The sequence below is a fragment of the Eleginops maclovinus genome, chromosome 4 (assembly GCF_036324505.1).
Source record: "Eleginops maclovinus isolate JMC-PN-2008 ecotype Puerto Natales chromosome 4, JC_Emac_rtc_rv5, whole genome shotgun sequence".
NCBI classification, from domain to species: Eukaryota; Metazoa; Chordata; class Actinopteri; order Perciformes; family Eleginopidae; genus Eleginops; species Eleginops maclovinus.
The window spans coordinates 24795825-24811811 of NC_086352.1; the positions used below are offsets into that span (position 1 = coordinate 24795825).

At 40.7% G+C, this 15987-nt stretch overlaps 1 protein-coding gene across 1 annotated transcript in view; it reads left to right on the forward strand.

The window, feature by feature from the left end:
- The window catches only part of neo1a (neogenin 1a), a 151397-nt gene that overhangs the window by 87935 nt on the left and 47475 nt on the right, over positions 1-15987 (forward strand). Inside the window, exons 6-7 of the mRNA XM_063881496.1 lie at positions 9130-9284; positions 9437-9557. Of these exons, the coding sequence (XP_063737566.1) occupies positions 9130-9284; positions 9437-9557 (276 nt within the window). The remainder of the gene's footprint in view (positions 1-9129; positions 9285-9436; positions 9558-15987) is intronic.

The following is a 15987-nucleotide window of genomic DNA, read 5'->3' on the forward strand; positions in this document are numbered from 1 at the left end:
AATTCAGCATTGACAAAACAATGAATCGAGCACATTACATTCTCAGTCTGTATGAGTGACAAACGAGAACCAAAAATGTTATTTTTCCTCATATATTTTATAAAGAAAATGAAATCTGAAGTAATTAGTTTTCATTCAAGATCCCAAAACTGTAAACCAATAATCCAAGTGCAGCAATCGAGTACAACACTTTATAGCTTCAATCTTTGTTAACTAATCACTTAAAGGAAATAGTTCTAATTTTGTTTTTTAATACCAATCCATTAAAGAAGATCAAAGTACTTGATGATGGATAATGGAACTCACAAATCCCAACTCTAAAAGGGAAAATGAATGTACAACCATATCAGTATTTTTTCCCCTGATATCCATTCCTTAATCCACTCCACTGACACATAAATGTTCAGGCTGAGAAAAATCTGTGGATGAACGTAAAACCACACCCACAGTAATTGCATTGTAATTACTGTTGTCAGACTTTGCGTTGTTGAGAGAAATACACATGGACACAAACATGTCTTGTGTGCTTTTCCCAGGTGAGGCAAGACAACAGGATTTGCTGTGAAATAACTTTAGACTGGGGGAAACACCCTGAGGCTTATTCCTGGGTTCATTGCATTTCACACGCAGCCACATCATGCTATGACTCCATCTCTTTTTTTCCCCCAAAAATCCCTTCATCCCACCATCACCCCTCCAATACCCTTTCATCATTTCCCGTTGCTCGCTGTGATTAAAGGAGACAGTAATGGGAAATGGGATTAGGTCACAGGAGGACATCGGACTTCACTCGTTTTCAGACTTCAAGTCTGTCCATCGAATTCTCGCTGAAATCCCTCATGTCTCTGACCCGACCCTGCCAGCCTCCACCTTCAATGTGACTAGACTGTAGAGGATTGATCTGCACTCTTTGAATATTGTTGAAAGACATCAGTCATTGTAATGCAATACAACGGTTTGATCAAATCCTATGCTGTAGACTCTAAGGCCTAATTGTGTTTGCTCCATCCAGATTCATGAAGGAACTAGATTGTGGCATTGATTTGCTCCCTTGACAACAGAAGTGACACTTGAAAGGTCAATTGATTCCTTGAGGAAATAGTTACGCTCCTAAAATGCCCTCATACAAATCATCGTGATATGAATCTATAGTAACATCAAAACTATTTTACCAATGATTGACGGCTATAAAAACACTGTAGGGGCCTCTTCTGCAGCAGGAACACGGAGCAATTGTGGGTTTCAGTCGTGGCTTTTCATAAACTCTGGACAGTTTGTGCTTCGGGAAACGTGCAGGGAGGTGGCCGGGGATTTGATATGGTAAAACATTGTTAGGCTTCGCCTGGAGATAGCTTGGGGGTTTGTGATGCAGCTGGTGCTCATCTGTGGAGAGAGCGGTGCACAGAGGCTGCAGCAGGTGTGTGCACACACACACTATCACACAACCATGCATACATAATGAAGCCACACAAGGTCAATCACTCTATACACCTGTATGCATTCACTACAGGCGCATGGTTTCCAAATTCAACCACTCTTCAACCGTTGAACCTGCCTTAGTGGCTATTCATTTAGGTGTCCTTGGTTGCTATTTCCCCCCAAGATTACCTTAGTTCTTTTTAATCAATAAGCTTTGGTATCTTGTACAATGTGTACTATCTGTTAAGAAAAAGACAATACATTCCATGTTATTAAAGTTACAGTAACACAATGCCCAACAAAACACGCACAGTTACGGTAGTATTTCTGCAGAATTAATTATATTTTACATGATTCTGTAAAATGATAATTACAATAAAAAGAAAAAGTTGTCAAATCGTAAAAATGATCTTATTAGTATTATTTATTATAGTCTCTACCTGCAGTCTGCTTGGTGGAATCCGTTTTCCAGAAATGACCAAGGCATTTGCAGTTTAAAGGTCCCTCAGCAGTGAATCCTACTTATCAGAAACGTATACATCTAATTTATGCCGAGAGTTTATTAACTACACATGAGCAGAGCTTGGCGGCAGGAAATGGCGGATTTGTTGAATAGCTGACAGTCTTTATGCTACAAAAATAGTTAATGTTCAGCTACAAAGCCTTTATTACCAAAACAATGGAGCAAGCAATGGATATGTTGCAATGTGAAAGGATGTATGAACAGCTCCAGGAGAGACAGTCAGCATCTGTCAAACATAAGCAATAGGTATACCAGAGCAACGTGTTCCGTATCAGTTTTATTAAATGTAATCAAAGTCCCTGTGAGATAAAGAGGATTAGAGGCTGTATTTGTGTATTTACACAATCTGGCATTACAGTGATGCTACATTTGTACTCCCACTGCAGGAAATTCCAGGCAGGTAGTTTTGAAGACTAACAGGCTTTAGTCTTTAAAGTCTTGACAGTAACACTATTGTGCTATTACTGTATGTTTGTTAGAGTGGCTTCTGTTCACTGTGACTCCTCATCCTCTATTAGAGCTGAAAAAGGATACGTAAGGGAAAGGGGACAGCAGCTTTTGATTATATTCTTGTTTGACAGGGGCACCACCCAGACCTGAAGTGTGTGTGTGTGTGTCATGTCATAAACTCAACTGTTCTTTCCATATGCAGCGCTCACATGCAGGAAGTCCCTGCCCCCTGTAAAAGTTAAGAATCTAAAACCACACATAGGAGGAGTCTTTTTTCCCTTGTTATAGCAATGGGCAAAAATAGACAGTAGCAAAAACTGCATATTTGAAATTTCAACTCCATGTTCCACTTTCTGTTTTACAGTTCTGTAGCTAAAGAAAAGTAAGACATTGTACATCTGCACAGTTCACAGCTCACATTGTTCCACTGGGAAAAAAGAAACATATGACTGTAACTTAATAGTCATTTTTTCTCTGAACCATGCTCAAATACTAGTGACACAAATAGTTGTTGAGAAAATGATGCCTGGAACAATTTGAATCTGATAAGATTTGGAGGATATTTTGGTCTGTTTTTAGTTGGGCACACCATGTTGCTGCACCCCACTGTGCCGTCACAGAGCAGATCTATTCTGGCTGAAACAAAAAGGAAATTTTCCATCCAGCTGTAATAAGAACACTAATCTGATAAGGATCAACACCCACAGGAACACACACACACACACACACACACACACACACACACACACACACACACACACACACACACACACACACACACACACACACACACACACACACACACACACACACACACACACACTTTCCCTTTTTCATAGAGGGTGTTATCTTAACCACTTGGGTGAGAGGTGTGTGGAGGGGTCGCTGTCTGATGCTTTTTGTGTGATTATGGTTCTCATTACAGTGCATGCCAAATGTTCGACTTCAGCTATGTGAATGTCCTTCCCATGTTTCTGTGTCTACTGAAGCAGCATTGCTCAGCCTGTCCCATTGTTAAATTGATTAATTAACAGATAGTCTGGTGTAAATTCTCAGGAAAGAGTGACCTGGCAATGAGTTTGGGACTCCCTGTGAAAAAACCTTTGTGGGTCATTAAGAAGCCTGTTCCATTTACCTATTTCTTAGATTCTAAATCCTAAACTGTTACTGTATCAACATACTTGCTTCTTCGTATGCAATACTGAAGTTAACTCGTCTCAAATTAAATTAAAGACTTTAGGCCAGAGTTTTACAGCATGAGTATGAGGTTATTTTTAGTAATTAAGAAGCTTTCTTTTCACAAGAACCATGACAATTAATATCTACACAAAACAGCACATCCAGTGTTTGAGCCGCCAAATTTGCTGGGTACACTCTTTTAATAAATTAAATTAATACCACAGTTTAAAGTAAAATATTCTGTATTCAATATAAGTGAATGGACATATTTGTGTGTTTTTTGTTTGTCTGTTTTAGAGGTCTCAACTCTACTGAGATTGATCTGAAAAGAAGGCACTGTGCAAAGTCAGGCCATGAACTCTTCTTTGCCATAACCAAACTATCGAGTGAGCTGTTTCAGCATTTCAGGGACAATCTAGTTTCTCTGCTTTCCCCTCAGTTCAAGTCATTCGAGTGAGGAGACAAAATCATCCAAAGATTGAACTCCCTCTCGATGACTCCGCCTCTAACTGGACATTATGCTCTCAACAATAACTAGAAAAGCAAAGACAAAGCATCTTTCTTGCCTTTCTGCTGAAGTTGTTTGTTTTGGCCAGGATTAAGAGTGAGGCTGTTATCTTTGGAGGAACAGGAAGGGTAATTAGCACAGTCTGAGTTCTGCTTGCCCTCAGAGTAAACCCGGACTGCCTAAGAGCTTTTGTTTGACTTTATGAAGCTAACTGGACAACAGCCAAGCTAACACAGTTGGAAAATTTGATTGTTCAGCTTCAACAGTCTTACATTAGGCCTTATTAAACCTCGCTGTAGCTGTAAGTGTTGTACCATTTATGTCCAGAATTTAACAGCTGTTTTATTGTGCTCTCTGACATTTCACTATTTTTATCTGGATGTAGTATCAGATGAAGGCTGGACTTTATTCCCCTCAGCGTCTCTCTATTCAGTGTATTCCTGGCTACCAGCGAAGATCTGAATAAAGTATCTCCCCAGAATCCCTTTTGGAATCCTATGGGGGTTTGTTTTAACAAGCTCACAGTGAGACACCCATGTGACCTTTATGTGGCCCTCTTTTAGCAGTTCACTAGAGTCGGTGTAAGTCTGTATTAAAGCTTCTTTTATTAAGATACAAGCTCAAGAGATAATACCAGCCCAAAAGAGCTGGGATTGTAGTTCTTTCAGCCATTCTCCTTTCTCTCTCAATCTTCTTGATGTTTTTTTTTGTCCTTGTTTTTACAAATTCGTTTCTGTGTCGGTAGAATTTCTTTCATTAGAGAATGATATTTATGTCCCATTCAAATCCGCCTGTTTGGACTCATTCCAGCTTTTGAGAATCTGTGTGTCTTTGAACCGTAGAGTGTAGGAAGACGTGGACTTTGTTAGGTTACTCGATCCAGATTGTTACAAATCTTAAACACTAATTTCTTAATTAGAAGAGAAGCATGCTATGCAGGTACACACAGAACAATTGTCAAACTCTAAAAAGAATAATGTATATGTAGACCATTGCATAGTTTCCTGCACACAAAAAAATATTTAGACACATTTACAGGAACATATCAATAGAAATATCTGTACATCTTTTTGAATTGTAGATAATGTCAAAATTAATGGTTGCTCAATATCCTTTTTTTGCAAGATGGGCTAAAAGTACAACATTCTGTGCTTTGGAAGCTCAGCTGGAAATGTTTTCCAATGTTCGGTGTCTTTTAAATTGAAATGATCTTTAAATACTATGTGCCAAACAAACCCTCTTTACCCCCTTTCAGAGGCACCGTGTTTAATTTATTATATGCAACACAATTTAATTTGCGGTTTCTATGTAGGATTTAATTGTATATTAACTCAGTTACATTTTTGAATATTACTATAACTTTGCCATCGCTGACATGTCTGTCAACTCCCAAGCTGCTGACATTCATGCACATCGTAGTTCTGTATCTCCAATAAATACAGGAGCCTGTAATCAAAAACACCACCGTTAAGTCTTATTAACCAACAGCTGGTCTTGGTAGCACCCTTCTTCATCTTTCCTTTACTGTGACTAACTTCACATTTACATATGCATGTTTTATGCTGTAAAACGCCAATTAAGGAAGGTCATTGGGCTGGTTGCAATGAGTGTCTCCCCCTCTAAACACACACACACACACACACACACACACACACACACACACACACACACACACACACACACACACACACATACTTCCACACACGTCATGGTCTGTTGATCCCAAAAGCTCCCCCCACCCCCACTGTTTAAGCCTTATTGGTATATTTAGGCATTCCTACTCATTGCTCAGTCCAATAGGTTCCAAATGTCTGAACACCATTCAGAGAAAATGGTGCATGTCTGCTCAAATGGAGAGAAGGGGGGAGGCTAAAGATGGAGAGATAAACGGCGAGTTAAAGGAATATTAAGAGTTGGGGCTGTGGTGAAACGGAAAGAGAGAGGAGGAAAGATAAAGAGAACCGCAGGGTACCAGCCATCATCAGAACGTGTCACCAGCTAAACCCACCAGGGGTTTCTCCACGCACACACACATGCACATACTCTATAGTATATACCAATATCCTTGCACAGATTGTAACAGCATGGAGGTAAGGTGACATGTGTTCTCATACATAAGCAAGCACTTACACACACTTGTACTACAAACAGCAATACATAACCAAATCCATCAATGTACATATTGCCGGCAGGAAAGGAAGCAGAGACATTTATGTATAGCATATAGCACTAGTAATAATGTGACGGAACAAGTATCCAGACAATATTAAAATTATTCATACTCACACATGGCTCAGCATATACACAAACACACACACACTGACTTACCTTAAAGCCATGTTCCTGACACACAAAAGTTAACCAAGGATTCCACCTGCACAGTAACTAGAGACAAATATCCAGGGGACACCACACTGGGAAACGCATCATTAACAGCTCACACTTCCCGCTGCAGGGAACTGTGCTACACACACACACACACACACACACACACACACACACACACACACACACATGCTCACACACAGAAATGACACAGGGGGATGGCTGTCCTGACAATCATACAGGGATCCAGTCCGCAAGCATCAACATCCTCATTTCCATCCCTGTCTCAGTTGTCAATATTTGCCACAGTAGCTCACAGGAAAAGTCTAGATGCTCATTAAATAAGGTGATAGCCCGTTTCAATATTCTGTGGACTAGCCAGTGTCTTTGAAACATTTAGTGGTGGGAAAACTGGCATCTTGAATTTGTAGATACGAGTATGATACATACGGTACATTTTAGTTTTAACACTACCTTTTTTAATGTATTTTGAAGCACCAAACCTGAAGAGGAACTTAGCCCTTGGATACTCCTACACTGGTTTGTGTTTTCAAGTGAATTGCATTTCATATTGAAAGTCTTTTGTTGAATATTTATTTCAGAATGCATTGTGGTAATCTACTGTAAGTGACATGCAAACTCTAATTAAAAAGTTGAGCATTTGGAAATCTGGTATAATGTCACAAAGTAACTTGTTGCAAATAGTTAACAGTTAAGTCATGGTCGCGGACTTACTCCATCAAGTTAAAGTAGGCAATACCACACATTTCAATTTTCTTCTGCGAGTTGTGCCTCTCCTCCCACTGTTACTCTATGAGCTCTGTGGTGCGCAAGAAAATAGCAAACAGATGGGCAAAGTGCATTTTAAGGTCAGGAAAACACATTTCGTAGTGTCCCTCTCTGTCCTTTAGCTACAATGTTTATGGGTGTATTGGAAGTTTATATTTAAGTATATCTATTATTTAAGAGTCTTCATTTTCTTGTTGATGGTAACAGTGTGTCCCAACAGAATGAACAATAATCTTTTAATTCATGTCAGTGTAAATTAGCCACAGCTCCATCAAGCATATGAGATGACTTGACCTCAATACCTGCTACAACACTAAATAAAGCCAGAAAAGGACCCTATCCACCTGACACTACTAATATCCAATAAGCCCATGCAAATGGCCACCAAATAGATGCTAATAACTAGCTATCACAGGGCCCAGGAGGCTGTTGGCAAAGCTTGACACACCAACAATGCAGTCATTTAACTGTGGTCAGTGAGGTTGCCGCTTATCTGGGAATGCACAGAGGCAGCAAAGACACAGCAACACAGCCACACACACACACATGCGCACACACACACGCACGCACGCACAGTCTGTCTTACTCTGTCTCTCCTCACATACACATGCAGTCCAATTATAGAGAGAGGACGAGGCCTGGGCTGAGCGCTCCCAGTGACCTTGTTCCAGGACAGATTGATGAGGCGCTGTATCACTCCAGCAGATCAAATAACTCCTTTGTGGCCCTCATTACCAGGACTAGGGGAAATCTGCAAATGCCCGGCTTAGCCATTGTAGCATGCTATCACACAGCACTGGTTCCCAAGTAGCTGTATTTATTCAATATATAAGAACAGAGGTTATTGATACGTTTTTATCAAATATTCTAAGTGCTGCCATCTGGCAAAAAGGTTGCAGTTGTGTGAAGGGTACAGAAAATAATTGGATAAGTTGTTTTTTGATGCTACTGTTTGTTGTTCTTTCCATCCTTCCTGAACTGGCAATTTGGCAGTTGAAGGGGGAGGCATTGCATCACTTGATTTTTCTTCATTTACTGGCAGAGACCAGCGTGATGGAGTTAAAAGGTCCCCTATTATGTAAAATGCACTTTTTGATGTCTCTTATACATAAATATGTGTCCCTGGTTGTAAGGAGTCTCACAAAGTGTCAGAAAATACAACCTTCTCATTTTTCCTCCTTACCAACATCTCTAAAAACGGGGGTACAAACGAGCTGATCCAGATTTGCTTCTGTCATGAAGTCATAACCGAAATGTATTCTAGCTTTACATTGAACTCCTGGCAATGTCCCGCCCACGTGACACGTCCCAACCTATCATCCGCAATATACAGTCAGCGAGCTGAATCCCCTCCGCAGCACCTCTGTGTGTCTGTGTCTCCAGCAGGATGTCTGCAGGAGGGACTTAGAGTTGTTGTATATATAATAGATATAATGTCACTGTTCTAGTGGTAAACACTGAGAAGTGTTTCAGAAATAATGCTGAATGTGGTTTTGAACATAATATGGGGTTTAATCACGGCAGTGTTTATTTGAGTATCTTCGTTAGAAACTTCTCTCTTTAGACAGAGAGATGCGTGATGCTCCAAAGGGGCGTAGCCAGCTTCAGTTCAGCTCAAATTTAAAGCATCACAGAATCAGCACTTCAGGAACAGGGCTGAAATAGAGGGGTGATCTGTTTGGTATTTTGAGTAAAACACTTCACAGACATGTTTTTGTATAGATATTGCCCTACAATATATTGTTGAAATATAGCATAATAGGAGACCTTTAAGTTACCTGGTTGGTTTTTCTAAAACTGGTTTCTGATTTTGATGAGAAAAGAGGACTCCTAAAAATGTGTGCAGACTCTCATCACTCCGTTCCATAACAATGAATGAAATATTGTTTTATTTTTGCATCCTCCCTGACTTCCCTCTCTCATCTGGATTCCACAGTTCCTCCCCAGTTTGTGAAGCGACCAGACAACGTTTATGCCTACGAGTCCATGGACATCATCTTTGACTGTGAGGTTTCAGGCTCACCCGCTCCCACTGTCAAATGGGTCAAGAATGGAGATGCTGTCATCCCCAGCGACTACTTCAAAATAATTGTAAGTGAATCTGGCACTGTTCTGCAGGGTTAGCATGATTTATATCATCAATGTGTTATCATGAAGAGTTTGAAAATGCTAGGTCTGACGAACCAACTTTTATCTTCTTGTCTTTTTCCTTTTTCTCTATTTCTTCTCTTCGTGTTCTGCAGAAGGAGCACAACCTGCAGGTTCTGGGTCTGGTGAAGTCAGATGAGGGTTTCTATCAGTGCCTTGCAGAAAACGATGCAGGAAACATCCAGTCCAGCGCTCAGCTCATCATCTTGGATCACGGTACGCCACACACTCACTAGTTTCGAATCATTTAATCAGTTAACAAAAGAAAATCCATTCCTAATTGAAAGAATGACAAAAACACAAAATTAATTAAAAGCTTTCTTGATGAAAGAAGCTCATACTAACCACAATGATGCCTCTCACTTAGCTCTTAACAACCTAACCTCCTATGAGTTATTTTTATGGGAGCTGGAGTTGTTGAACGCTAACATGGTAAATAAACATTTTGTTATGTTTGTTAAATTGCCAAGATTCTAGATACCTCTAGCTCATATAAAGCCAGTATAAGGTTTTATCTCAGCAATAATACTCTTTCAACAAAGGCTTGTAGAGCGGCTCTTCTTTACAGTTTGCCTTATTTATAAACACCTATTTGGATGCTAGAGGCAGTGCGCATCTGTTAAGGTGTGAGAGTGTGTAGTGAACAGTGAAATGAACCACTGGGACCTTGTTAAGCTAGAGGTGACTAGGGAACCAAATTATATATGGGGCAAACATTTGAGTCCATTCCACATCTAGTGTTACAGAAATTTGTGAGAAAGATTTTAGGAGGCTTCACACAATGCACATGCTTTGATGCAACATTGGCCGAGCTGTGTCCAAACATGACCTAATGCTGGCTAAGTGAGAGCGCCTGGATAGCTGCAGCATATTCTCTCTTGCTGTACTGCTCTCTTCAAAGCCAAAAGAAGAGGTTAAATGCTAATTTCCAGAGTGGAGCTGCTGAGTGCAGACTGAGAACAACAAAAGAACTCCCCCTCACTTGAAGCAGGTGGCTAATGGATTAGCATAGTGTCCAACCGGTTGCCCTCCGGCTGTGTTTCCCTCTCTGAATGGAGGACAGTAAGTCAGAAATAATGATGACCTGCAGCTCATTGTGTGTTTGTGTACCATTGATAAGGTTCCGCCACTTTACATGGCCCCAAGTCTTTTTTGTTTTATTTGACTTGAAGATAAATGGGAGGAATTACTGCAGCAGCTGGCCTTGTGCATGGGTTCTGCCCCGAGTGTGGCTTTGAAAAAATGAACCCCTGTTTAATACATAAATATCACAGAGAACCATCTCTGAGTCTGTAGCTCTTTCACAGTAGCATTATTAGAAACACACTTAGCACCAGAAAGTTTTCCAGTGTCCTGTTTATTCATCAGTTTATTATGTAGTCATCTGCGTCTCGGATGATAGATCCACAAAATAACCAGAGTCGCAGTGCTGCTGTTTATTCTTCCTGTAAATTATTGACGTTTTGTGCTTGAACAGACACATCCACTGCTGTACTCTCCACAAATGCAGGCTCCACTGTGTCAAAGTAATTTCCTCTCTCAGAGGTGCAACGGTGAATCAATGAGAACACGTTTGAAGTCATCCTATTTTCTACAGCTCTTAGTGTTTTGTGGATATGCCTTTGTGATGTGAGGTTGAAATGAATGTCTTTAAGATCTAGCAGAGTTGTGTCTCTCTCCTTAGAGTCCCTCCTCTGTATTCTTCTCTATTTCTTCTTTGAACTCATCCAATTCAACAACCATCTGCCACCTTTCTCCACACTTCCTCTCACTTTATCTCTCCTTGTCTCTCTCAGCCATCTGCTCTCTGTGATAGTCTGGGCTTTGTGTTAATTGGGCCGTCCTGAATATTCCCCCTATACGGCTACCCCCCTCACAGCTGGACCTCTTTGTCCACTTCCTAACCTGCAAACGTACTGCTCCTGCTCTTTGCTGCCCCTGTGTGTTTCACCTCAGGTATCCTGCTCACACCTGCCAGACTCAAATCCTCCTCTCCTGAAACCTGGCCAGAAAACACCCCGTCTGTCTGCCGGCTGGGTGGGGGGGGATAAGCCAGGGACTTGCCACAGGGATAAAGTTGTCTTCACCCAACAGGGAAATCAATGGGGGTGAACTGCATCTGAACACCCAGCGGCTGCATGTTGGCTAATATTCATTAGTGGTCCTAATCTTTGCATCTTGACACTGCCAGCTGCAGTTAAATGTGGCTCCGGTGATGATTCCCACTTGTGGATGTTTGGAATGGAAAAAGGTCAGCTGTTAGCATGTGTACACTTTCTTTAGTTATTTATAGTGACACAGTATATGCTTTGTATCAATAATCGTGGCTTTTGACTCCAGTACGGTACATGCCAATGTCATGGTCCATTGTCAGAAAAGAGTGGAGGTCAGGAATAGGAATACAGATTGCAGCCGAGAACAATGTTCCTGGACATTCCACAGCCATGTGCTATAAGGGTCAGCTAGTTGCAACCAGATGTGGGTAAATAGGAGCACAAATTCCAAAAGAGGACATAATTATGCAGGAAAAGCAAGCGCCTCCTAATGTGAAACTGCCACATACAGATGCCATATTTTAGATGTGCTAGACATTTGCGTAGTTATACTAGATTTGGTTCAGGCATTGCCCAAGACAAAGAAAACAATAAATCAATGTGGTACAACTTTCCACACTGACAAAGACTTAATAATTTGTCAAATGTAATTATATATAGAGAGTTTTCAGGTTTATGTTAGTTCATTGTATCAAATTAAAACCCATATAAGCAGGAGTTTGATCAATAAAGACAATCAGGAAATGTTCTCACTAACCACTTTTATTGATCAAACGTGTACACAATGATTTCATTTCATCTCATTGGCCCTTGCTTTCTTAACTAAACTATAAATACATCCACTAATGGCTATCATGATGATTCCCTGCTGGCAGTTTCCTTTGCTGTCAACATGTAGACCTTATTGTCTAAAAGATCATGAGGGAGGTTAGTCAGCTGCAGAGGATATGCTATTTAAGGGATTATCGTTATGTGTCATCTGCAGGATAGACAGAGTGCATCAACAATTTGCAGCCTTTTCCAGGCACATGATTATGTGAAGCATTTATGCGTGATACTGTAGTAGGTGGCAATTACAGCTTGGAGAGGAAATGGGTCACGCTTTAAAACTTTGAAGTTGTGCATGCCTAGACAAAGCACTTGTTTATATGATTGTCATCTTTTCACATGCAGTACAAAGAGTAAGGCTGTGTTTGAAGTTTGATAAGATGGCAAACTAAAATGTATGCCTAATATTTGCAGTCAGGTTTCTTTCTCTGTGTAGTTCTTTAAGATCCAGAGCAGCGCTAAAACAAATATCTAGTTTTAGTTGGACTTCTGATTGTGGAGCTCTGCATTTAGCATTTACATTTTAGGAATTGCATTCTGAAGCAGGAAACCACTGCCTGTATTTCAGCATTATGCATTTTTCATTTTGAACAATAACAAACCCAAGGCTACACATGAACCTGGGAACTCCACACCCTACATACTCACTCCACAAAATCGGTGTATTTAAAATTCAAGCACCTACAGTGAAAGCTTAATATGAAAATGCAGAAACGTGCATTTAACATTAGCAAACAAAATAGAAGTGGATGCACTCATTTTTCAGTTTGCCCTTAAGTGCATGTTTTTTGCTTTTTTATGTTTGCATAAATTCAAGAGATGCACTTCCATTTGCATCTGAATACTTATTTCTTCTCCTTTCATACACTGTGCTGGCTTTAATATGGAAATCCTCCTCTGTCTGAGTTTGTCCCTCCATCTCTTCACCTCTTCGTTCCCACAGCACACATGAATAATGTTTTGACATTTGCCTCCTAGAGCCCAAGCCAAATACTTCACTGGAGAGCCTGAAAGCTTGTTTGGATGTACAAGCTGTGCGCTCTCATGCTGCTTTAGCCACGACAGTGGAGAGTCAATTTCATTGAGATGAATGAGAGGGAGGCATAATACTCAGCACTTAGCCAACTTCGAGGTAAAAGATAACACAATTCAAATAAACATCAGTCCATGCTTAATGCTGTGCAATGCTAAAACATACATTTCAGCTTCTTTATTCCATAGGCTGGTATCTTCAGCTATAATTCAGGTGGAGATGACAGTATTTCAGATGCAAATGCATTTATCTAAGCTTTTGCTGAATCCAAAGCTTAAACAGGAAAACGATGCTCCTCAATCTCTCCTTGTCTTGTCCTTATCTCTTCTTTCCCTTCCGTTTCCCCCTGCATTTGAATTTCTACCTTTCTCCTCTCCCTTTATCTTCCCCTTTATGCCATCTCTCCCCCTCTTAGACCAGTGGCAGCTAACAGAAGAGCCCTGTCCTCCCCTCCCATCAGAGGTACTAGACCCCCACTGAGAGATGGAGATGCCTCATCACTGCCTGAGTGCTCGCTGTGTCTCCCTCCAACACTCTGTGTATTTATGAGTTCAGGCATCAGGAGGGCTGGCATGATAAAACACTGACATGTGTGCTGTCCCCAAAGCTGCAACTTGACAAAGTGACAGGCACAGGGAGATACTGGAAGGGTTATTTAGAGCATCGAACAAACCGTAACTTCATTAGTAAATCAATTAATTACAGCAGGCACTAGACCTCCCTGTGAAATGACACAAAGACCAAGAGACTCTGACAGCATGGGCAGATAACTTGGCGCTGCCATTAGCAACCAAAAATGGAGACATGCTGTGACTCTCATTTGCTTTGATCCGGGCTGAGAAAGTTAACACCTTTTATAAAGATTATACCTCAAAGGATCCAGAAGTCAAGAAAACCCACACAAGCTTAATTTAGATTTACAACGCATGAAACCAAATGAAGTGGAAGTTTATCTTGCCTGTGAAGAGAAAGTAATTAAAAGAAACATGGTGTTATCTTCGTCAGTCTAACTATATTACTAATATCTACATAAACAGTGCTTCTCAACTGAGACAAATCAATTATCTAAATATGTTTGTAAAGGCAGAGAGACTTTAGTTGTTTTAAGCCACCCATTATACAAAAAACATTAACCCACAAGAAATCTATTGGCAAGAAACAACCACCCCATACAAAATACAGATAAATAGACAGCCATTACAGCAACCTGACTAAACACTGAATGTTATAGATCTGGTTGCCAGAAGCATTTCTGCTGACACCAAACCCTTTCCATCTAATGTTCAAAAAGTTGTTCGAACCCTTAGGAGAGATGCATTTTCTTAACAGAACTGAGATCTGCAGCAAATTATCAAAACAAACAGGCACTGGAATATTGGAACTGTTTCAACACAAGCAGTAATTATTTCCTCATGGACCACCGGTACACATGAGACAAGAACACAGCCGCATTAATCTATTGTTGTCACTGTGTTCAGACTCGCAAGCAGAAGGGTTTTATGTATAAATAACTATTGATGTTTTTCTCTTCTAATATCAAAAGTACACATGAAGAAAGGAGGCCTCTGCTGCCCCCGTACTGCTGTCAGAGGGCTTTGCTGTAGCAGCGCCCCTTGCTGGTTTTGGAAAAAAAGAATTTTACTTTATTATTCCTCCATATAATATAAAATGTAACTAGATCAGGATTAAAAGACAAAGAAACAGTTTCAGTTTGGGATGGCAGAGCAGCCAAAAAAGCATAGCAACATTTGAGGCAGACAAGCCTCAGATAGGGAATCGTCCCGCTACATCTGAGCATCACCGTTATTCCCTGTTCAAATCAAGAAGTCAGAATAGGCTTCTAAAAGACCCTTCCCTCCAGCCAGACTCTACCCACACTGAATAAAAGCTCAGGCCCACTTCAGGGAATACGGTGTGCTCCATCATCTGCTAGCAGGGTCATGGCGGGGCCAGCAGGAGTGAATGTGTAATGTTGTGAGCATGTGAATGTGTCAGTGCAGGGCGGCACACCGTCTCTGCTGTTGGCATGGCCTGCGTCATAAGGTTACATTTAACAGCCGGCACCCGTACGACAATGTGACAGTTAAACAACATGTCATGTACTACTGGGATACACATGATTGCACACACGTATGTTTACTTTTCTTTTACTGTACTGAGTTTGCCTTACTGAGGGCTTGATGACGTCATAGGGGTACAACTAAATTTAATTTACTGAATGCTTTTAATAAATAATTTTCCATTGTTCGTTCAAACCGGCAATCATTATGTCAAGGCCGCTCGCACCAGCCATGACTCACTTTGTTCCGTACTGCATCTCAGTCATATACCAGTGACTGCATACACACAGTTTAGGGGTGTATAAAATGACTGACAGGAGTACGTGGCTGCATCCTGCGGTGTTGATTTATGGTAATTTTTCAGGCTGCAGTTTGTATCGTTGTTTGTTTTCAAAATTGCAATTTCCAAAAGTCGACATTTATATTATAATGAACATCCCTTTTAGCATGATGCAGCAGAAACAGAGATAAGGAGGGGCCTAAAAGGGAAAGGCTTCTGTTGTTGGCAATAAAGTAATAAAGTGCAACTGGGGGATAAAATTGCCTCTAAAAAAACTAGCTGCTCTAATTCCTTTTCCATAACAAAAAAACCCCTCAATTAACCCAAAATTCACCTTTTTTCTAACAGCAAAATTGTAGCTGCGGGTCCTGTTATGCACTACGAGTGCTTT